This window comes from Cyprinus carpio, chromosome B1 (assembly GCF_018340385.1).
Source record: "Cyprinus carpio isolate SPL01 chromosome B1, ASM1834038v1, whole genome shotgun sequence".
In the NCBI taxonomy this organism is placed as follows: domain Eukaryota; kingdom Metazoa; phylum Chordata; class Actinopteri; order Cypriniformes; family Cyprinidae; genus Cyprinus; species Cyprinus carpio.
In genome coordinates, this window is record NC_056597.1 from 3,955,899 (window position 1) to 3,981,932 (window position 26,034).

General features: G+C 35.4%; 1 protein-coding gene across 1 annotated transcript; it reads right to left on the reverse strand.

Moving 5' to 3' along the window:
- Window positions 1-1,494: 1,494 nt before the first annotated feature.
- cxxc4 (CXXC finger 4) lies at window positions 1,495-25,853 on the reverse strand. Its single transcript, XM_042716287.1, has 3 exons — window positions 25,362-25,853; window positions 23,088-24,026; window positions 1,495-2,566 (listed from the first exon to the last, which is right to left on the reverse strand). The coding sequence occupies exons 2-3, from the start codon at window positions 23,910-23,912 to the stop codon at window positions 2,522-2,524; spliced, it is 870 nt and encodes a 289-aa protein (XP_042572221.1). The 5' UTR covers window positions 23,913-24,026; window positions 25,362-25,853; the 3' UTR covers window positions 1,495-2,521.
- Between the last annotated feature and the right edge of the window lie 181 nt (window positions 25,854-26,034).

The following is a 26,034-nucleotide window of genomic DNA, read 5'->3' on the forward strand; positions in this document are numbered from 1 at the left end:
GCCTGCGAAGAGTCAGTGACAAGTATTAAACATACATTTGCCACTTTTATCAGGCACACAACAATTAAGGAGGTGCAGGTCGTCAACTTCAGGAGGTGATTTTTTTTTGTTTGTTTGTTTTTTGCAACCAGTTCGCTCAACTTTGAGACATAATCATAATCAAACTGTAAAAACAAAGCTGCAATTTCCAGCCAAAATGACTATTAGCAGCAGGAAAACCTCAAAATAGTTTACACAGTACATGATTTGTAAACTAATATATTTGCATTACATAATATGTGTGACTTTTCTTATGTAGTAAACTTGCTCAGTAGCTCACCTGGTACAACATCCATGAAACAAGAGTCAAGATAAAAGAGGTCCAAGCAATAATACATGGTTATTCTAGCAAATGCAGTTTTAAAGGTTCTAATATATACCATTTAGGTACTAATATGTATCTTTAAGGCACTAAAATGAAACCTTAAGAAATATGGAACAAAGGTACACCTTTTGAAAGGGTATACCACCCCAGTGACAGCATTTGTACCATTTTTCTGTATGTGTACATTTTCTTTTGGTACCACTACCAGTTAGGTTTAGGATATGATTTAGTATGGGTGGTCCATTATTTTCAAACATGTTAGTTTGAAACACTCCCACAATAAAAACTGAACAATTTCTAAACCTCTAAACCACTCACTGGACCTTTCAAACTTTGCAAAACATACAAAACGCAACATATTATTATATTACAGAAATGTTGTCACAGGTACGTTTTGCAGCGAGCCTGGATTGATTTTCTCCGGTCTATTTAAAGGTTTTCTTCAGGTTTGTTAAATTTGCATATACTGAGTTGTATATATTTAGTATGGAACAATAAATGTGTCTGACAAAATTCCAAAATTCACAAGTAACATGAATTTTGTACCCTGATAAATAACAGGGGTGTAGGTTGCAATTTAGCCTAATCTAATCACCCAAAAGAGGCTAGCTAGTTTGGAACCAGGTTTTTTGTTGTTGTTGTTGTTGTTGTTGTGGTTTTGATAATGTTATGTTTCCCATAAATTGTTTGTAAGAGAAAAAGTCCTTTGGTCCCTTTTCCACACCTTCAAAAATGATTCTGTCCTCACAATCTCCAAAGCCTGATTTACCACACACCTGTCTACCCATCAGCCTTCAGTATTCCATCCACCCAAACCATCGCCCCAAAATGCACCCTTTTCACGCATTACAAACCACATGGGATTTCAGTCTCTCTTTAAAGCTTAATGCCTCTGGGAGCCACTCTCTTTTCCATGTGACATTTTTGCATTCTAAGGGATGATGGGAATGACAATGCCTGTTTCTTCACATATTTTCTTCCTGCTTTTTTATCCCTTGTGATAGTTTGCATTACAGTTACACAGAGACATGAAATGTATGCTTGCATACGATAAGGGAAAGACAAGAAATATATACAAATTATAACATTTAACTCCATGTTTAAATAAAAAATGTCACCATTTCCTGGCATCAAATAACATTTCTCACATTTTTTTTTGTTTCCTTTATTATTTGAACACGTAAAAGCATCACAACAACAATATACAAATTTTTAGTTATCTTTAAAACAAAAACACATTTACACATGCAACATTAGGGTAAAGACAATGAGCGACTTATTGGATAATTAATTTTGGAATGTGTAGTTTACTGTGTTGTGAGAATAAAAACGCATGTCACAAATCTTACTGTGATGTTCACGAAAGTTCTTTACTGGTTCTCTACCTACCTTTGGGCAGCTTTTTAAACAGATTCAACCAAAACTAAATGGAATGCAATTGAACTTTGAGAGACTATACAAACAACCTTAAATCACCTTCTCTCAGTGATACCAGACTTTTAAAAGTGCATCATGGTAACAAAAAAATGTGCCCTGCACTGCAATATGCCACATAAAATCAACACAGCTGAAAAGAAAGAAACTTACTGGCTTTTGTTTACTGTTTGTACACAGCGTGTCAATTACAAAACATCACATTAATAGTGGTGGTCGCAACGTGTCCTCTCAAATTTGTTGGTTTAAGTGAAAAGAGGTATTCTTAAGATCATTCCATAGAAAGCTTGGAATATGAAGGCAGGGAACAATTACGTTTATGATTATTGCATCAGATCTAAAAGTATGTGTTGTGTTTTAAAGAGAGTTGTGATCTCATTGGCCATTAGTCCATTGGTTGATATTATTTTCTTCTGTTTGTAATGATTGTCTACTCAGTTCTTTACAAGAATGGCTGCAACGTGCACAGCCAAGACACTAAAACACACTGACATACACTGAAAAATATACATTATGATGCTGCCAAAAGTACAATAATAATTACACAGGAAATAAAATTACAAAGGTTTTTTTTTTTTTTTTAACATTTTTATTTAGCTTGTCCCACCCTCTCTCATGCTCTGTCATCCACAGTCTGGGCTTTTTGGGTCCTTGTAGCCCTGCAAGTTCTTTTTGTGGCGAGTCTGTGGCATCACTGCATATGATGTCACTTGGTTCAGAGTCCTAAAAGAACCATCGAAATGCTTCCCCGTTGTTTACTGGCGTTCTCTGTTGAAAACACAAAAGGAATGTATAGAGAATCAGCAATATATATTTCAGAACATTTTACAATAAAGTCAGTTAACACTAATTAATGCATTTTTAAAGCAAGTAGGTACAGTGCAGTCTATTGTTACATTTATTCAAATGATTACCAGAAAGTAAATAGTAGAATAATTATAGCTAATTTAGTTCAATCTGCACATCTCATAATGTTTTTGTCCTGATGTCCATGTGTGAGTAACTGCACAATTAATCACACCTACTGTAAGCTAGTTTTGTGTGTGTGTGCGTGCATGTGCATGTGAAAACTGTGAAGAAAAAAATAAAATAGTTGAGCCAGTGGTCTAGGATAATGACCTCATAAGTCTAAAGCAATGCAGCATTCTTTAGATTTAAATCAGCAAAAGAATGTATAGCGTAAGGTATAACGTAATGTCAAGGGAACCTTTTTTTTTTTTCAAACGGCAAATCATCTATGTAAGTTATTTGAAAGGTGTTCAAGACCAAAGATGGTATAGGTTTTTATTAATGGATGCTTTTATAGTGGTTCATATTAAATGAGCATTTCATAAGATCATTCAGTGCAAGGACACTTATTATCCAGCAAGCAAGTTGTGAGACGTGACCAAATGTGACAACAAGAGGTAAGAGTTGTTTCATTCAACAAATACAGGTGCATCTCAATAAATTAGAATATCGTGGAAAAGTTCATTTATTTCAGTAATTTAACTCAAATTGTGAAACTCGTGTATTAAATAAATTCATTGCACACAGACTGAAGTAGTTTAAGTCTTTGGTTCTTTTAATTGTGATGATTTTGGCTCACATTTAACAAAAACCCACCAATTCAACAAACTAGAATATGGTGACATGCCAATCAGCTAATTAACTCAAAACACCTGTAAAGGTTTCCTGAGCCTTCAAAATGGTTTCTCAGTTTGGTTCACTAGGCTACACAATCATGGGGAAGACTGCTGATCTGACAGTTCTCCAGAAGACAATCACTGACACACTTCACAAGGAGGGTAAGCCACAAACAGTCATTGCAAAAGAAGCTGGCTGTTCACAGAGTGCTGTATCCAAGCATGTTAACAGAAAGTTGAGTGGAAGGAAAAAGTGTATAAGAAAAAGATGCACAACCAACTGAGAGAACCGCAGCCTTATGAGGATTGTCAAGAGTAAACTTCACAAGGAATGGACTGAGGCTGGGGTCAAGGCATCAAGAGCCACCACACACAGACGTGTCAAGGAATTTGGCTATAGTTGTCGTATTCCTCTTGTTAAGCCACTCCTGAACCACAGACAACAACAGAGGTGTCTTACCTGGGCTAAGGAGAAGAAGAACTGTACTGTTGCCCAGTGGTCCAAAGTCCTCTTTTCAGATGAGAGCAAGTTTCTATTTCATTTCCTTGAGTCTGGAGGAAGGGTGGAGAATCTCATCATCATATCTCAGTCAGTGATGGTTTGGGGTGCAATGTCATCTGCTGGTGTTGGTCCATTGTGTTTTTTGAAAACCAAAGTCACTGCACCTGTTTACAAAGAAATTTTGGAGCACTTCATGTTTCCTTCTGCTGACCAGCTTTTTGAAGATGCTGATTTCATTTTCCATTAGGGTTTGGCACCTGCCCACACTACCAAAAGCACCAGAAGTTGGTTAAATGACCATGGTGTTGGTGTGCTTGACTGGCCAGCAAACTCACCAGACCTGAACCCCAGAGAGAATCTATGGGGTATTGTCAAGAGGAAAATGAGAAACAAAAGACCAAAAAATGCAGATGAGCTGAAGGCCACTGTCAAAGAAACCTGGGCTTCCATACCACCTCAACAGTGCCACAAACTGATCACCTCCATGCCACGCCGAATTGAGGCAGTAATTAAAGCAAAATGAGCCCCTACCAAGTATTGAGTACATGTACAGTAAATGAGCATACTTTCCAGAAGACCAACAATTCACTTAAAATTATTATTATTATTTTTTTTTTTTTTTTTGATTGGTCTCATGAAGTATTCTAATTTGGTGAGATAGTGAATTGGTGGGTTTTTGTTAAATGTGAGCCAAAATCATCACAATTAAAAGAACCAAAGACTTAAACTACTTCAGTAGTTAACTTTAACTTCTGTCATTCTTTCCATTCAGATGTGCATGGACCTCAACATTTAGGCCTACTGCAACACACTAACTACTACAAAAGATACACAAAAAACACCTTAAGCGTAAGATGAGATATGAATATTGTCATGAGGTGCCATGTGTCACCACATGACAAATAACTGAAAATAACAAGAAACACGATGTGAGCAATAATATAAATAAAATTAGTAACCAATAAAATAATCTACACATTGTACTGATGCCACATTACACTGCTGGTAAATCGAGTACTGGATCTATCACTGAATGTCACACTTTATTTTATTTTAATTTGTTTCCTCATGTTCCATTGACCTAGTTTCTGTCTCCCCTTAATTGTGTCATTATGTTCAGGTGTGTCAGGTCGTTATTGTCAATTATCCTTCCCATATAAGTTGTATTCAGTTCAGTGTTTCTTTGTCTGGTCTTACGTTGATGTGTACATGTGGTTCTGCCTTCTCTCTGTGGATTACCCCTCTGTGGCTTATTAAAGACTGTATATTGTGATCTTCTTGTGCACCACACCGTGACACTGAAGACATTACAGAATTATTATGCACAGACTCCACACTTTCCTCAAAAATGTTTATGTTCACACTCAACATTCATGTTCGCATGCAACACAAAGAAAGCCACTTATTCTGCAATTAAGTCTTTGTTGTGCCCTTTTAATGGCAAATGACATTAGAACTTGTGACCTACTACTCTTACAGCAATAAAGACACTCCTGGGCCAACTTAAAACTCATTCTCTAAAGAGGCCGAGTCCCCTTACACTGTAAAATTTAAGATTTATTTATTTGAATTTCATACAAAATTCCATCCATTTGGATTACATAGTTTTAAAATAAATTAATAAACTTATTGTGATGCATATTTGTTAGATGTCTGATATATTATTAATAAACTGAATGTTTTTAAAAAATATAATAACCAGGGTTATATTTTTAATTATAATTATTTTCTTGAATGTAACCTCAAGGGAACAATCAGACAATAAAGGGAAATAACTGCTTTTTCATGTTGAACAGTGCAAAAGAATTTTCATGAATGTTCAGAATCATGAGGGGGTAAACTGTGCAGGAGGATGATATCTTCAGTAAATAAAACATGAATGACTGAATGTAAAGAGCAGGAGGGGAACAGAAAGAGCCACAGACAAAAGGATTGATTTGCATAGAGTGATTCTCTTCTCACATATATTTTGGATAACTGCCAGCCACTGAAAACTAATCCCAGTGTTAAGATTTAAAAAAATAAAAATAAAACCTTTTGTTAAACAGTCTAGAAAAAACATAGAAATAAGTTGTGGCTTAGAGAGAAAAAAAATGTTTCTCTAAATCCATATATTTTCCCCCATTGATCAGCCCCTGGTGAAAATGTGGCTCGCTTTAGACAGTAATGACCCTGATGTGCGTGGCCAGCATGTCTGCGTTTTGTTAAGTCTCGCACTATCGATCTGGTTGAGGCTTCCTGAGTGCTGCTCAAATTCACTTCCAGCCATCTCTCCTCGCCTCACTGCTGTGACCAGGCACAAAGAGAGCTCAATTAGCACAGCTCGACGACGGCTCTCTCCCGCCTGCGCACTCCATCAAAATCACTCCATCAAACCACCCAGAGAGAGGGGGAGGGAATAGGAGATAGAGGGGGAAGTAATACGACAGGGAGATGCAAGTAACTTTGAGGTTTTATTTTCAATCAAAAGATGCTAGGACAAATGTTCAGCTGGCCAACAGGGCATACATACATATTAGCCTGCAGTCAATGCTTAGTCTTTTAGATATGTGGAAAATCCTTTTTAAAACATATGTCTTCAAGGTTCCCAGCATATCAGAGACCACATTGTTTTTTTGTTTTTCTTTCCAGAATCTGATCATGTCAGAAACTGTAAAATGTTAAAATAATATATTGTAATGCTGGCCATCATATCCAACATTATCTCATATGTATTCATATGTCTGTAAAATGTGGTTCTACCAAATGAACATTCACATACATTTGCATGCACACTTAAATATCACATTGATATACAGTTGAGTAAACCCTGTATCTAAAATGTATAAACAGCTTATTAGATGTGGAAATTTTTATGAATCTTATTTAATACGAATATTGGTCTCACTTAATATTCATCGGCCTTAACTACAATGTACTTATATTTAAATTATAGGGGTCATATGACGTTGCTAAAAAAGAAAATTATTTTGTGTATTTGGTGTAATGCAATTTGTTTATGTGGCTTAAGGTTCAAAAAACACATTATTTTCCAAATACTGTACATTATTGTTTCTCCTCTATGCCCCGCCTTTCTGAAACGCATCAATTTTTACAAAACTCATCGTTCTGAAAAGCAAGATGTATGCTGATTGGCCAGCTACCCAGTGGGTTGTGATTGGCTGAATACCTAAAGCGTGTGACGGAAATGTTATGCCCCTTACCATACTGTGATGCCGTATTCCGGTGCGATGAGACAAAACCAATAAATCCCATTACAAACGAGCCATTTGTTGCATCCAGTGGGGACATAATTATGGATTATAATCACTTATATTGTCTTTTTACGCGTTGCGTATCGCGCCACATAAACATAAAACCATTTGTCTTCATTTGTGATCAGAGAAATGACAAACAACAAGCACTACTCTACACTGCTCAAAACTCGCATTTTAATCATCAGCGGCAAATTCTTTAAATATAAAAACATACTTACAGGTTGTGAATCAGAACAGCTGGCATTGTAGGTTCAGGAAACAGTTCTCGTTAAATATGTTGCGCACACACAAATATTTGGGTTGAACTGTTCTTGAACAGTGTTGTAAATACAACTTAACCACTGATTTCTTGTTGTGTCCTCTTTTGGAAGGCCAAAGTAGTTCACTTTCACAACAAAACACACAGCATCTCCACGACATGGCAGCAGTGGCAACAGCGAGAATAAAAGTTACGCCTTCTTTCGTTGTATGAACATTTGGGCGGTGTTATGCAAATCTTTCCACACAGTGACGTAGACATGAGGGGGCGTGTTTAAATGAGGCGTGGAGGGATTTGACGAGTCTTAACTTTTATAAAGAATATCTTTTTTGGGTTTGAGACTTTAGTCTTTGCAACTTTAGGGATCTCATCGATGCATGAACAGCTTGTAACACTCCAAAGAGAAAGGAAAACCTGAAACCGCATCATATGACCCCTTTAATCATTTGGTAAAATGCACTTATTGTTCACACACATTTTTACAATGTTCTTATACTTTAAAAATTACCTGCATGGAATTACATATGAAATTAATTCCAATTAATTTTATAATCCCTTATGCCTTAACCCACAATTAAATTTACCCATACCACCAAACCTGTCCCTAACCTTACCTGCATCAGACCTCAGCAGCCAAAGTGTTTTGCAATACAATATGAACACAATAAGTACATTGTGCTTATTTAATGATGTAAGTACATAGTAGTTTAGGCCACCTAATATAAAGTGGTGAAACATAAAAAAAAAGTTCTAGTATATGTTGCAAAGGAATTCCTAAGTATAATTGTTCATTATTTTCATGTTATAAATAATAAAACAAGGCAGTCATATCAATGATTATTTATATAATTATTAATTATTTGTATCTGACAAAATTTTCAAATCAGTGCACACCTCCCACACACACACTTAATGCCCTCAAACAATCAGCACGAATGTATTTATGTGATTGAGACGTACTGAATAAAGAATACAGTCTTATGTCCTGCTCACAAAGAAAGACACGTCAAAGCCAAAATCAGGCAGACTGAATGAAAGAGAGTTCTAGATGTAGTGGGGGTCCTAACAGCCATTGACACTGATTGGGGATGGCAGGTGCAGTTAATGACAGGGGCCGTACATGTCCTGCTCTGATTGAGGTGAGGGAGAGTAGAAGGAAAGAGAAGAGTGATGAGGTGGGAAGAGTGCTGACTCATAATCAAACCCTAATCAAATACCAAACACAAACACACACACACACACACACACACACACGCATATATACATATACAGTGCATATATATATATATATATATATATATATATATATATATACTGCTTCACACACATATACACACAGACTCTTTCACGCACACACACAAAGACACACAAACACATCATATTCAATCACATCCCTTCTCCCCACCCCCAGAAACCCTGATATGGTGATTCGTAGAGGCCACAGAAAAACCACTCAAGACCATGAAGATGATAATGGCAGATGCTGCAGAGACTCAAATTCAATCAGCACTGTGCTGTCAACGTGGATGAGTTTAAGAACGAAACATGCTCGCCGACACACTTTAAAGACACATCAACTGAAGTAAGCCAAATAGATCCCTGAATTTAAGGAATGGTTAAGTTAACCAAAAAAAGAAAAGAAAGAAAAGATGGAAATGATCATAATTTCTTCATGTTGTTTCAAACTTGTTTGACTTGTATGACTATTAACAAAGAACATTTTATATATATATATATATATATATATATATATATATATATATATATATATATATATATATATATAAAAAAAAAAATCTCAGCATTGTTTTGTATGGACAAAAAATCTTCCTTTGTGTTCCACAATGAGATTGAGTAAAGGATGATAGTATTGTTATTCTTTTACTATAACTTTAAGATACCCTTACAAAAAATGTACCATTATAATCATGTGTTTCAACCTAAATTTATATTGCACAATAGAGTCCGAAATTTTCATATTTGTCATCCTTTCCTATCAAAATGCTTACTACAGATGCAAAAACACAGAAAACCGAACCTGATCCAAAATTTTTATGACGGATGAAACTTTTGGAGGCAGTGTGCTAACATGATTGACATGTGAGGTCGTATTTATTTTTAACGTGCAAAAATTTTTAGACTCCGTTTGCAAAGACCTTTAGGGAGAATAAAAATTATGAAGAATTTAAAGACATTGTGTGAATAATATGTAATCATGTAATTCTTAAAAAAGTAACTGTAATCTGATCATGAGCATTTAAAAAGTTTTATATAATCTAATTACAAGCACTTCATTTTTGGAATATGTTTGCATAATCCAGATTACATGCAAACAGTTAGTACCCAGCACATAATATGTATATGTAAAAATATGAGATGTCCTCTGCATTGCTAGAAAGTTTCCTTTTTTAAAAAAAGAAGGGTAAAGTTTAATAAACAGAAAGCTGACGGGAAAAAAGAACGAGGGGGTTGGGTTCAGTGACAGTGGCTGAGACCCTCGTCTCTTCACGAGATGAATACCAGTCCAGGCAGTGTGCTGATGTGCTCCAGTACGCTCATTATAACGCACAGCCCATACGTTGCTGTGACATATCCATTATTTATTAAGGTATGGACTGGGAACCAGGCCACCATTCATGACTGCAATCCTTTGGAGGCAATTCTGACAGGTTCTTTCAGAAATAAATAAATAATCCTTCACTTCTCTCTTCCTTCATGGCTTATGCTCCCAACACAAGAATAGCTCATATCCTCAGACTGTTTCTACCGCTGAACCTGTAAACATATTTCACATGCGTTCACTGCTCAACCTAAAAACACAAGAACTTTGACCGACCGTTATATCGGCAAGCTGATTAATCTGTCTCAACATGTAAATAATCATGCATAATAAACGTTCATTTAATTTCAGAAAATTTGTGCACATATCATATGCATTCATTGGGTGAGAGATGTATGCATTATATCCAAAACCTTGTACAATGGTATGAGTATTATTTATGAGTATTATTTTTATTTATTTATTTATTTTTAATTATGGTAATAATATATGATGCCACAGTCAGTTTTTCAGATGGGGTCAGACAGCAGGATAAAAAAAAAAATGCAAAATGAAAATAATAAAATGTTACTAACCATATAATTGTGATTTTTGCATAGTTACCATTACAAAATAAATCTAATCTAAATACATTTTTAAAGAACTATCAACTTAAAAGCATCTTCCATATCTTTTCATGCATTCATACTGAAAATGAATTAGTTACTTTTAAAAACCCCATGATAATGCTTATTTTTAGAAAACAATCCAGTTAAATTAAATATCTTACAAATGATTCACTGGATTATTTTGTCTTTCTGCTTGAATTTGACTGATCCTGCAATCCAAAAGATAAGATCACTGAAAACAAAGATTGGATGAGTTCAAAACAAAAGACTCAAACTCCTAAACTAATATTTTAAATGGTTGTTTCCATCTTTAATTCCAATTTCCATGGGCTGCATTTGAAACCATTGTAAAATAGCCAATATACACATAGTACACACATATGAGCGCATCACTTCAATTTTCTTTTTTAAAACAGCAAACTGCAATGTTGCTAAACAGACGTAAACATTTCAACTCATCTATCTATCTATCTATCTATCTATCTATCTATCTATTATTATCTTTAATTTCCTTTCTGGAATGTAGCTATTTTGTATATTCCTGTTAGTAGGAATAAACAATTTATGGCAAGTTCTGTCATGAAACTCTAGATGGCACAGGCTGATGGGTCGTTAATGCAAATTGATGATATTTACAGCATTAAACTACTTGGGATAAGCCGATTGGTTCATGTTGCATACGCAGCCAATTAGCTGTTTAGCAATTACTAGAGCAGTTTGCAGTGTGCATTCAGAGATCCTCTGAAACCCTTCATCTACCCCAGCTCCACCTGTATAGATCTGCTCTGGGTTATTATATATGCTATTTGCACCTTATTAGTGTGTGTATTTGCAGTAGCAAGTTCCTGTACTTGCTTTGCAGCAGCAATAATCTCCAACAGCAGCAGCAGCAGCAGCAGCAGCATAGCAGATCTATTCCACCAAGATCAAATACATCAGCATTGTCATATCCATTACTATGCTAAAATCTTCTGAGAGTTGTCATGATAGAAATATATTTTCACTAATGTGATAGTGATTTATTAATATTAGAATTTGACCTGCTTTTGTTTCAAATCAGCAAATACAGCAAATTTTCGACGCCTGCTTTGCCTTATGAATTTGCTGAACTTACTCAAACTGATAGCACTTTGCTGAAGCGGATTGATATAGCATCATCCGAAACTATGGTTACATTACGTAAAAAAAGTTGGGCAGTCCCATATCGCTCTCAATTAAGGCACGTGGCATTTCCATTTTTCATCACAGATTTACATTGGAAAAATGTGGGGTGCTGTTGAGCTCAGGAGGGCAGTTGCACCCTCTGCCCTCTTAGAATGACCATTACATAGCCAACCTTTCTGCTGAAGCCATGTGCTAAATTCCAATATATCCATCTCATTTTACGATTTAAAATAGTCTAGAAACTCTGATAATATTTATTTTAATATTTAAGTTATATTTAATATTTAAGTTAAAGCAAAATTCCTAAAATACCAATTTAGGATAAATTAAGTTTATATAGAGTTATATGTTTTCAAATGAATTAATGAATTTTGGTGGGGCACAACCCCACATGCCCTTACAGATAAGGCTGGTTGTCTTACTATCGGTCTTCATCTTAAAAACAGCAAATGTTCATAAATTTTTTGACAATGACATAAAGCTATAAAAGTGTTTTTAAATTAGTCAATTCACAGGATGATAGAATCACAGAATGAGAGGAAAAATACAACAGATTCAAGCAGTTTAGGATTGTGAGGGCTGGCCAAAAATACAGGGCTGCTCTCCAGACAGAAAAAAATAAAGTTTCTCTGGTGCAGTCAGCCCAAACTGATGTGTTATATATTGCCTGTCACTCTATTCTGCGGGAATATTTGGGCGTTGCCGAGCTCAAACCTGGAAGGTACAGCAATCCATCACCAACATTCACAGAAGGAGATCTCATCTAAGTGTTGGTAGCCAATATCCCAGAATATTTGGGGGTCTCATCTATGTTTTTGTAGCAGTTTTAAGTTGCGCTTTTGAATTTGCTATAATTTAGGTGTTTTTTGTTACAAGACAGAATCTGCACAATACAGCATTTATAATGGACTAATATTCACAAAATTCTCATTTTATTTTTCTGTGTAAAGTTATAATTTGCTGCAATGACAACGTAATGCCCAAAGTCCTAAAGTGATTTGAAAATTATTTAAACAGCTTTACAGATCAAATAATATGGGCATTTCAAAAGAAAATGTATGAAAGTGCTTTTTATTACTTTTTTTTCTACTTTTCAATATTCCAAAAATCAGCCCTGTTCACTTCCACTGTGTTTTATTTTATTTATTTATTTATTTATTTATTTATTTATTTAGAAGAGAACCCAGAACTTGACACAGAGAAAGCACACCTACAGTATGTTTGTGATATCTGTCAAGTAGTAGGAATATTTTGTAGAAATATTTAGTGGAATGTAGTGGAATGTCTGATTTTATCACATTTATCAGACCACAGAGCAACAATAGAAAGGTACCTGTTTAATATAAAGCATCTTTTCAGATAAGGACAGAGAAAGAGAATGAAATACTGAGAAGAAATGTGTGAAGAGAGCAGTTAGGAGATGTAATGTCCTACCATCTTCTGAGTATACATTTGACCTTGTAAGAAAAGTAAAGATCTAGAATATCATCAAAGTACATCTGGAGGTCATGGGCTATTTTCTCCTCACATAATACTTAACACAAATAACAGAGATAGCCAGTCAGGAGAGATGTTACAACTAAGCTGGAGACTACTTTAAATGTCTCACTAAATACTAATATTTTATTTTAATTTTAATATAGTTATTTATTAATTTCCATTGAATGTACACTGCACCATTGACAAAAGGGACAGATTCTGATTCTTTCTTACTAAAAATTCTCTTAGAAAAAAAGTGTTGGTCTAGTGTTTAGTGCACATTTTCTGCGTGTTGAGCTGTGGTGCTTATAGCGGTGACACAAGTTTGGCTTGTGTCATTTTTAAGCTCACCTCCTTATCATCATTCTGTTTATGCTCCTCTTTTAAGTGTTAATAAAATAGAATACAATAAAATACAAGACTTATGATGAACTGGCTGTCTAGGCTATTTTCTTGCTTATGATGAGATGCTTTGATGGGCTTTAGCATTTCTGTGACACCACATATGTCAAGTGGAATAAAATAAAATAAAATAAAATAAAATAAAATAAAATAGACTTGTGATGGACACGAGATGCTGGGATAGATTCTAGCATTTCTTGAACCTCACATAAGACATAAATAATAAAATAAAATAAAATAAAATATTAAAACCCTTTTGCATGATAAAGTAGCACCACATAATTAAGAATTAAATAAAAACTCATATTTCGAACATCTTCCAAACAAAATTTTAAAGGTGTTGAATGATGAATACATCTCCATTATAATTTTAAGCTTCTCAGTATTCAGAGCCTGTCAATACAGTCTAGAGAATACCATCCAGCTTTCTGTAAGAGCGCTTCTAAGATATCATCATTGCTCAGACAACAACCCCATAAACAGTGATAAAACAGGAAAAGCCAGTGAGAAACAGGGAAATAAGGCTGATGTCACTGTTAGCTGTTGATCTACATCAAGAAAATGAAGAGGGGTAGAAAAAGAAAAAATCATTTTTAGAAGGAGGCGGAGAAACTCAAGTAGAAAAGGTACAAGAGCGGATGGTGAAAGAGTGAGAGGAAGACAGTGGATTCATTTTTAGTTGTAGGGGGTGTGAGGGGAGTTTTGGTGGTATGGTTGAGTCCCTGTGGCGGCCCGCGGGCCTTTAAAGAATGTCAGCGGGACGTCAGTCACACAGCGATGAGCCACGTGGGTGTATCGTGCGAGGGCTACGCGATCTCAACAGATTGCCTGCTCTCTGAAATGTTAAATCAACATGCAAAACAGGAGGTGACCGGCCTTCCTCTCTAAACAGATTCCTCTTTATTTTTTTGGGAGGGTTGTGTGTTTCTCGGGGGGCAGTTTTTTTTGGAGGTATTTTATTTGAACCTCCCATTGGGTGTGAATTATTTTTTATGTTTGTTTTGCTGTGCTTGTTTTTTTTTGTGTATTCAGTACTTTAGGAAAGATCTGTACTATTTTCTAAGTAGAAAAATTCTCTCAAAGATAAGCCGGTTCTTTATTTCAGTTCTTATTTCAGTTCCACTTGCTCATCAATCATAATTCAGATTCTAAAATATATTCTTAAAAACCAAATTTGGTTGGTAAAGATAATCCATCATTTTAAGCAGAAATAGCTACATATTTAGAAATGAGAAACTGTCTGTAACACCAGGTGTACACTGTGATGCTGTTCTTTATGATTGGTGATTGTCAGACTACCAAAAAAAAAAAAAAAAAAAAAAAAAACCTTAGAAAAGATTGCTGGGTACAAGCAAAGTATGATTATGCACATGTGAAAATCATTTTTTTTAATGGTCAATGTATGGAAAAGAGCAGTGAGAACATCTAAACATTTCCTTCAGTTTTCCAGGGAAAACATGTTGGGGATGTCAGGAGGCTACTGATCACAGAATTTCCATTCTGGAGTGATCTAATACTTATATATTTTGTTAAATTACAGGCTTCAATCTATCTCCAACCAAACGTCCTCATCTAGAGGGAGCAATCATTTCTCCCTAACAGAGTTATTCAAGCTTAGACAAATTATATGTTGGTCATTAATGGATATAGTCTTCTTCCAGTCATACCAAAGATCTGGTGATTTGCATATCCATATAAACTATTGAAAGGTGAAACACTGACTCAAAGTGCCCTATTATGCGTTTCGAATATTATCTTTCATGCATTGTGTAATATATCGGTTTGTGAATGTAAAAGGTGTACAGAGTTTTAAAGATCAAAGTGCACAGTAAATAAAGTTATTGTCTCCCAAATGAAAGACTCTAACGTGGTAATTTACTCGTTGATTTGCTTAAAGTCTACTTTGCGATTCTGTTGACAAATGCATTTTAAGTGCATTATATTTGACATGTTTATTGCTAGTGCCGCGAAAATAGGCCGTGCAGCCTTTACAAGTAATTTGCGTGCAATGTATCTGGTTGCCATGACAACCTCACTGTTTGCTGCTGCTCTGCAATCATAGTAAAACCTCTTAAATGGTACAAATGGTACACTTAAATGGTGTGAATTGGTACGTTTACTACAGAAATGCTAAAAATGTATTTAAAAGTTTCACTGACAAAATCGACTGGCTTGGTTTAATACACTCATTGGCCACTTTATTAGGTACACCTTGCTAGTACTGGGTTGAATCCCCTTTAGAAATGACTTTCTTTGCATTCTTTGTGGCATAGATTTAACAAGGTGCTAGAAACATTCCTCAGAGATTTTGGTCTATATTGTCCTGATAGCATCATGCAGTTGATGCAGATTTGTTGGCTGCACATCCATCATGTGAATCTCCCATTCCACCTCATCCCAATGATGCTCTGTTAGATTGAGATCTGGTGATTCTGGAGGCCATTTGGGTATAGTAAACTCCTTGTCATGTTTAAAAAAACAGTTTGAGATAGTTTAAGGTTTGCTAGAAGCAGCAATCACAAGTTGGTTACACTGTGGTCATAAAGAAATGGACATGGTTAGCAACAATACTCAGGTAGGCTGAGGCATTTAATGAGATGCTCAGTTGGTACAATTGGTAATGTACTGTCCTTAGCAGCACCAACAACCATGCAACGGTCAAACTCCTCTCTTCACCATTCTGATGCTCAGTTTGAACTTCAGCAGATCGTTTTTACCATGTCTACATGTCTAAAGTTGTTGCCATGTGATTGACCGATTAGATATCTGCATTAACAAGCAGTTTAACAGTCGTACCCAATAAAAAAGTGTCCGGTGATTGTATGTAGCAGTAGCTTACTCTTTCCCCATAGAAAAATTGCAGGATTACAAGTGCTAAGCATGAAGACAAAACAGCCGCAGCCATCACACCACAAAATGTGTCTGTCAAAGACATACCTACACAGTGGCGAACCATACACTAAAAAAGTTGGAAAGATGTTGAGGCAGCCATACGCTGCAGCATGATCCACTAAGAACATACGAGAATTTGTTGGGACTGAATCCAAGACTGTCAATTTAATTGATGTGTGTTTTAAGACACAAGGAAAGAACAAAGACAATGATGTGCTAAGAAGCCATAACTCATTACAAAATTGACAAGTATTTATTTTATGGTCTGAGGAGAAGTAGTAAAGAAAATGTGTCTCGAAAAACAGCAGCAAGATGCATTAGACTACAATTCATATATAGTTTAAGCAAAAAAAAAAAGTATAACAAAAACATTAAGAACGCTGTAACAACAACACTGTACCATTCAATGACATTTTGCACAATCAGCATGTGCAATCAGCTAAAACCTCATACTGTATTAACAGACACTCAGAAATGAAGATAAGACTTTCTTTCCATGCTTTCTTTGTATCTTCACAACACAAAGAGAAAATTATACCCTTTCTTCACCTGAGCTCATCAGACAAAAAGAAACAAAACATAAACAAACAGCCTGGTGTGAAGCACCAATGGTTAATGAACAGACTTCATGCATCCACACCAGTAGATGTCAGTATATATCACTGGAAAAAATAAAAGACAGCAAAAATCCAATCAAAACTGATGTTTTGTAGCTTTTAGTATAAATATGTTAGCCATAAGCTAATCTATAAACTAGAGTGCTCCAAAACAATGACAAAATTTGCATATAGAAGATTTATTATTTAAAATGGACAATTACAATGGACAATTACAATGACATCATACTTCACCAGCCTCTCATAAAATTTTCAGTGCTTTTCAGAGCTGATTATCTGTGCAAGATCACAAAACTTATCCAACCAATTTGAATTCTACAGATACTATACAGAATACTGTACTTTAAAGCGCTATAGAGGAGTTCTTTGATACGCCCCACCTTGACTTCTTATTTCAATTGGAAATATGTCAAAGCACTGAGGAAAAAAATACACTCATCAAACCACTTTACTGGAACTTTAGTGGCCAAGAACACTTAAAAAAGTTCTTAAAAGCTGATTGCATCTAATATATATATATATATATATATATATATATATATATATATATATATATATATATATATATATATATATATATATATATATATATATATACTGTATATATACTGTATATATATATAAATTACAATTAAGATGCATTTAAGTGTCCGTAAACATTTAATTCAGTTTGCACATTCTTTTAAAGTATATTATTTCCACAATAAGTACTCTTTTTAAAAGTATGATCAAGTGTACTTCAGTTTTTTACAAGGTCTCACTTTACATAATTTTTACCATTTGTCAAAAGTAATTTCTTCGTAATATCTTTCTTTCTTTTTTTATGTATCTATCCCTGAATCTGTAAATGCTGCTGAAATGTGGTACAAAATGTCTGCAATATTTTTTATGTAAATACTAAGACCACTTCTGTGTTGACTTTCTTCACGTATTCTCAAAGAGGTCACTGAAATGAGGGGAACCATTTAACTTCTCATCCAGAGCTAGCCATCAATTATTTACAGTCACCTGTTTAAAATTTAAAGTGCCACACATTAACGTTCGCAGCACCTACACTTTCAGCCTGATCATCCCCCACTGATCTGCCACCCCTCCCCATCCTAGAAAACGGCCACTGATAATGAGTTGCTTTCAGCACTGAACTGGAGATGTTAAATCAAGCCAGGTCAGAGGAGACAGCAGGTGTCATGGGTAAGGGCACAGGCCAGGCATGTCTGATTACATTTCAGTCTTAATTGGTAACGCAAGAAAAAAACAATAAATTCAGCAACAAAGTTGTAGCACATTGTGCAGAGCAATGGGATTATTTTTTAAATTTGAATTTGTAATCATTAATAAGATTCACAAACTGTGGAGGAGGGAAAAATATATTCAGTGAATAATAAGATAAAGAGATTCACCCAAAAATGAAAATTCTGTCATTATTTACCCTCATGTCGTCCCAAACCTGTGGATATTTTGCGGAATGTTGGTAACAACTTTTGTTGACTATTGACTTCCAAAGAGAGAGAGAGAGAGAGAGAGAGAGAAAAAAACATTTCTCAAGATATTAAAAAAACAACTTCTATTATGTTGCAAAGAAGAAGGTTTTACAGGTTTACAGGGTGAGTAAATCATGAAAACATTTCATTGTTGGGTGAACTATCCCTTTAAATTTTATTCTGTTCCTCACAGAAAGCTTCAGTATGAGACATAAATTGTGACAATATACTACCCTATAGTAGAAGTCAAATAGCCTTTTCTATATATATATATATATATATATATATATATATTATATATATATATATATATATATATATATATATATATATAATATATATATATATATATATATATATAAGGAGCTTGTCATTTACTGTAAATACTGTATATATGGTTTTGAATGAAGTGTTTGATTAAATTCTGACATAATACTTTTTAAGTGTACTATTATTTTAATTTATCCTGGCAAACTCTTTGTTAGATAATCAGTCTTTTATGGACAAAAACTGCCCTATTTATGGAACAAATAAAATACTTTGTCTTACACTTCATTTCCTCAAGCAAAATTTCAATAATTTATGCAGCATTTAAGCTGCGGTACTTCTCATATTCATTGAGGAATCACTAAATCATGAAATCTATCTTTGTGCATGATCATAAAAAACAATTAATTTCACACCAAAAACAACCACTTTCCAATAAAGATCCTGCACACAGCCTTTGAACAACATCTTTAAAAAAAAACTTAAACCAAAAAAGAACCCAAGCTCAAACTGTCTGACTAACCTGGAGCATTACTGGACCCAAAACAAGCTCAGGAAACATTAGGAAAGATAAGATGACTCTGCTAGACTAATCCATGGTGTCTGAGAGAGAAAGAAAGAGAGAGAGAGAGAGAGAGAGAGAGAGAGAGAAAGCGAGAGAGAGAGAGAGAACAGCAGAGCAGTGACACAGGGTAATCCTCCGGGGTCTTGCATTAGCGTACTAAATTAAAGGCGGTATTAGATTAAATTGGCTCTCCGATTTCAGGGGTGTAAGTAAAATTCTAATTTGCATTTTCCACTGCCGCTTAAGATATAATTAGTTCAGGGTGATTCCCAGGTGCAAAATACTGACAGCAACATCCAGCTGCTTACTGGGAGTTTATCATTTGTTAGCAGCAAAAGGTGCAATCAGCTGGGTCTACATACTTGTGTGTGTTTGTCTGTGTGTGTGAATCGGTGTGTGTTTGTGTGTTGTGTATCCAGACATATAGTTGGAAACAAGTCAATAATAAACTGAAAAAAGCATATACTTAAGTCTGTATGTGTATGCAGATGCTTGTGTAAAGGCACATGGTTATTCTATACTGGTCGACTCAATATAAATTAATAAAGGCTGTGTGTGGGCTGAGGATGCTAATCAATCTTACAGCAAACTCAGGTCACCCTGCATTTCCACACATACTAAGTAGAGCTCCAAGAGAATATGGTAAAATATTATTACAATGTATAACAGCTGTTTTCTATTTTAATACATTTTAAAAAAGTAACTTTTTCCTGCGATGACAAAAGCAGAGTTTATCTGTCACATGATCCTTGAGACATTATTCTAATATGCTGAATTGGTGTTCAAGTAAACAGGCACCTCACCGGACACTATATCTGAAGTAAACCTTATAAACCCTCCTGCAGCTTTGTACCATTCTAGATCAATAAATATCCAATTGATTCATTTCTGTATCACTTTATCTACCAAATGAAAACGAAACATGTTCATTAAAACTTTTAACTTTTAGAGTTTATGCTAAAGAATTTGAAACAGTCCACAATCTCAAAATTGAAGATTTATTAAATAAATAAATTAAATAATAGTTTAAAAAAAAGTTCCAAACTGCCATAATGTCCTAAAATAAATGAATACATGATTAAATATTAGGTGAAGTGTGTTACATCTGTTTCATAAGCAGCAAAAAATGGAATAGTAAAAAAAAAAAAAAAAACAGGTTTCCAAACCAGACCACTTCCCTCATCTGCCACTGGTCACACAAAATGATGGGATTCTAAAAGGCTCTGAAGGTTCTGAAAGTGCCACAAATAAGCACTGCTTATGCTAACATGAGAAATCAACTTATAATAGTTTACATATTGTCCATGTATATTAAGCTGGGTTAGTTAAAAGTATTTTAAAATAAAAATAAAAAATTCCACCTATCACACATGACAATAACATCAACAATGCCAAGTCAGTGTTCAGAACCTTGGCCTGTATATTCTTGGTGAAGTAATGACAAGGAAGTAGAACAGCATTGTGTTTTTTATCCTTAAACCACATAAAATAATTCATGTTAGATGCTACTGTAACAATTAAATTTAACCTGCACACAGTTCAACAGTCTTTAGAAAACAGTATTAATAAGTATTTAAATTAGTGCTGTCAATCTATAAAAAAAAAAACTAATTAATCACACATTTTTTTCTAAAAATTAATCACAATTAATCACGATTAATCCCACCTTTCATTAAAGTTTTTAAATATACTTTTATATTGCAGTAATTTCACATTCAATCTTCAAATTAATGTATAAACAACATAAAGACAGTATATTTTTAATATTCGTTCAATGGCTTCATTTTTATGACTGAAGGCCAGTATCACTGATATAAATATGTCTCTATAAAACAGTTTTCTACATTGTGTTTCCTCTTAATATTTAACCATTGACTATAGCCAGTCAACATTACAGTATAATTGCGAGCTTTCCATTTTAACATTTATTAGACTTTAAAAACATTTAAAAACTTTAATTTAAGTGAACTTAAAACAATCTTCACATAAACCTATTATAATAAATGTCAAATTTACCTGTGCACTTTAGCAGCAATATACAGAAATGTAATAAAGTTACCAAACACTAAATTCTAAATTAAATACAGATGAATCCATAAAACTATAAAAGCTATTGATTTCCACTTTTTTGTATTTGATTAACAGACATCACAGCAGCTGGTTATTAGGTTGTTTTGGCTGCTACTTCTTTAAGAGCTGCTGCTGCTTAACGTGACGCAGATCTGACACGTTAGAGTCAAGTAAAGTTGCGTGTATGAAACGTCTCCCAGTTTATGTTCCCCTAAAGACCATCTGTGACTAAATAAATGCACTTGTTGTCAAGAAAAAAAAGAGACAGAACCAGCAGCTGTGAATGGCATGGCCAACCCTGGCCCCGCCCCTGCTTTAATTACATTAAATATTTTTAACGTGTTAAACTGAAAAAAAAAATATATATATATATATATATATATATATTGCCTAACATGTTTATTTTGACAGTACTAATATTTAGATAAATTTCCACGCACTCAATCAGCAGGTGTACAATATACTCGATGTGAAGATATGCTTTAGGCCATATTTACAACTGGTACATTTTAACATGCTTTTCATATGCATCCCTTGTAACCACTGATTGTGATTGAAGTTTGTTGAAGGCAAGGTCAGTGCATGTTGATGTTAGACACACAAGTCAATGTGCAATTTTCAAACCTTTGTTTTGGTGCATTGATTACATATTAGATAAGTAGGTAGTCATTCAGTGTTGTTTGAGATGCATTAGGACACATTAGAATTTACATTATGAATACCAAATGCTTTATATTGTCCTTTTGTGTAATTTGTAAAATGTGCGCATTGTAACCTGTTTACACTTTTTTTTTTACACTTTTGCTGTTCACATCACATTACCCAAAACAGATGTTCACACCATGTGTAAACAGAGCCTTTGTTAGCGGAACTAAATTCTCCTGTTTCTAGAAATATATCCTATATTTGTCCACTCTCCTTCAAGCATACACACACAAACACTTCCAAATTGAATATTTTTTAGACACTTTATTGTCTTTTCTTTATGTGGCTCATTTATTCAAAAATAATTAAAATGCTTTCAATTATTTTTCCTATTTCTTTTTTAATGTGTAAGGATATTAGGATGAGAATCTAGACGTTCCACGTCCCAAGTGTGATAGAAGAACAGCAGCAGGAATTTTCCTATTGCTCCCATTGTGGGAGAGATCGACTAGCCTCGTCAGGAGACAGTTTCTATAATTGGTTAAAATGACCAAGTGCAGAGAAGGATGGCTCTCTGCTGAAAACCATTTCCCAGCTCAGCTTGGAGCAGAGCCAAGCCCTGGGTTGTTCGGATGCGTTCCAGCCCCAGCCTGACTGGCAGCAATTAGGGGTGTCTGAGCCAAGCTCAGCTTGCGCTCCGCACAAACACCCCTAATTACTGCCAATTAGGCTAGGCGGGTAGGCAGATTTGAGAAGCCGGGGGGATGTTCAGGCATGGGTGGGCATGGAAACAATTTTCAAGGGCTTAGAAACGTGACTAGAAGGAAAGGTTAATGCTTTTGAGTGCACAGAGGGAGAGAGGGAGGGGGAGTGTGGTGTCTGAGCCGTCGTCTCACCTCTAGTGATGAGCCAGGCTTCTTTTTTAGCTCCTCGCATTTCCGAAACTTGCAGATCTGGTGGCCCGTCTTACGGTTCCGACAACTGCTGCACACTCCACAGTTGATTAGCCTCCTGCAGGGCGCGCAGACCCCACACCTTTTCCTTTTCTTTTTCGCTGGGTTTCCACTGGATGCAGAGGAATTATTCTGTGGGCAGTCTGCCAGATTGGCAATTTGAAACGCACTGTCTGTAACGGCTGCTGAGGCTGCGGGGGAGTGAAGGGCTGTCATGACGATGACCCCGGGAGGTAATGAGATGCCCCCTAAAGCCGGAATAGCGGAAAAAGTTCCAACACGTTCCGGGAGATTCATTATCTCTGCTTCAGCAGCACCGCATTTCAGCTTGTTCATGCATTCTCCTGCTAAAGGTCTGCAGTGTTCAGGGGATAAGCTAGAGAGGAAATTATTATTTGCCATTTGCAGCGTCTCTGGCGGCACGCCAGGTTTCCCCGGCCTTTGGGAGTCGTTTCTATGCATGCTGGTCCTATTAGGGTTTATTGCTGCTGATTTCCTTCCCCAGAGCATGCCGTTATCACAGTTCCAAGGGGACACGCCGATTCTGGCACTGGGAAAAATTGGTGTCGTTATGCGGGCAATTTTAGCGGTCTGTGGAAATGCCCCATTGGTTTTGTAAAAGTTTGCAAACGACCTGTACCTTTCCATTTCAGCATTGTAATCCAACAGCTGGCTTAATCCACCATCCTGAAGATTATCCTTTTGCAAGAGTGACACGTCAGTGCTCTGACCGCTTTCAATGCAAAGTGCATTGTTAAGATTAGACATGACTGCTAAGTTTCAAGTGCTCAAAAGAAAAAATCAGGGGAGGGTTGCAGTTGTTTTTTGTCAAGGTGAAGCTTGTTAGACACAACACGTTACCATCCTGGTTTATCCACTCCACTAAAACAAGAGAACAACAATTACGGATACAAGTGACAAACATTTCCTGTGCATCATCTGACACTTCAAAGTTACTCAAATATAGTGAAGGTTTTTACTTTACCAGTCAAAATTGTCAGAATTTCTTTCTTTTTTTTCTTCTGATTGCTTTGGTCATAAACTTGGGATTCTAATCTCGTGACTTACCATTGTAGCTATGACACTTTTATGTGGCATAACCATAGGAAACAGGCATAATCACATGTGAAAGTCATATAATTGCACCACAAAGACTGAAAAAAATATATTGTCAGTACACTGACTTCCCAGAAAGAAATGGTAAAAGTAGATAATTATTTACTATATTATTTATATTATGGGACCAATACTTGGAAAATAAAAAGTAGCATCATAATAGAAACAAAACATTCATGCACATTTAACAAAAGTTTATATATATATTGAAAAAAAAAAAAAAAGTGATCATGCATCAAGCACAAAGTTCTTACGAAAATATGTCAATATTAAAATAAAGCACATTGTCAAGATTCACCCAATGATACAAGGATTACTTTGTGAGGCTCAGTTCAACCAAGTCCCAGACCTTGACAACTGTAGTGTGTGGGGGGATCCATTTCCGATCTCCCAGTCTGGCTGGGTTTTGTTGCCACAGATAAAAGCCTATTAGACACATCTTCCTCTACTTGCATTACCTTTCACTAGACTCTCTCACTGACTGTCTGTGGTAGATTGCAAGACTACTAAAACAATTCAAAGCTCTAAATGTAAATTTCCACCTGAGAGACAAATACTGGATAACCATTCATGTCTAAGACCCTGTCATTAATCATCTGAGACCTCACATGAAGCCAGTAATGTTTTTATCAAGTTTATTAAAGAGGCTCATACTGCTTTATAACCTATTAATTAAAGGCAAAAAGAACAAAACTGAGTAAAAAAAAAAAAAAAAAGATCACTTTACACTCAAAAGCATAAGAAGTTTTCTATTCTGAGAAATAATGCACAATATACTGTTGATGCAAATCATTAATTTAGTATTATTATCTGTTGTTTTTAATTTTTTGGTTCACGAGTAAAATGTGCATTTAAACCACTGATTTTCAAGCTGTAAACAAAGTTCAAATAATAAGAAATATCCGATACTCAGAGGAGACTATAAGAGGTCGAGAGTAGACAAGTGTGCCGTCGATTACAGCCCGAGACATTTAAATCAAATTGCATAATGGAATTTAATCACTCTGGCGCCTTCAAAACCACCCGAAATAAATAATAAAACAGTGGACATTCAGAAAGCATGCGCTCAAATTCCAAAAAAAATGAAAGAGCATCACCTACCAGACAATCCAGACACTAGAGCAGCACATTACTGCGATGAATACACAATAAACACACGCCGAGTGATCACTACAAAAACACCATCTTTACGCACAAAACGCCATTCTTCATGCGAAGAAAAGTAGAAGAAAAGGTATATGTTTGTGATGGCGTCCGGGTTGAGCCTGTTGTCCGTGGAGCGATGACTGGAGGTGAGGTGTCTCCTGTCGCTGTGTGTGGCTGATTGGTGCTGAGGTGAGGAGGATGGGGATGTGGACACCAACTGATCATTGGCTGGAAATTACTATAGAAACACCAGGAGCTCTGGGGAGGGGGATGCTCATCAATCTCCACCGGGAAACAGCGTGCCTTCTCTCCTGTTTGGTAACTCTTTACATTAAAGTCTCACAGATTACGTGTAAGTATGCTAATTAATTACAATATTAAGTGTATTTAAAAGCAGTTACAAAATATATTTTCATATTGGCTTTTCCCTCGAAACCTAGACACTTTGGCTCATAACCCTGCTGACAGAAAGGCAGTCAGCTCGTTAGGCCAATACGCAGGTAAAAACTAAATGTTTGTCTGGTAACCTAAAGTGCTTTACTGTTTTTTTTTGTTTGTTTGTTTGTTTGTTTGTTTTTTGTTTTTTTTTCAGCCAATATATTTGTTTAAAAATATAACTTAATATACG

Excerpts from the sequence above, each read along its gene's own strand:
- cxxc4 (XM_042716287.1), bottom strand. The coding sequence starts at position 23,912 with ATGTCTAATCTTAACAATGCACTTTGCATTGAAAGCGGTCAGAGCACT. Across the intron at positions 2,567-23,087 it reads AGCCTGGCTCATCACTAGAG|AGAACGCCAGTAAACAACGG; the intron begins GTGAGACGACGG and ends TGTTTTCAACAG.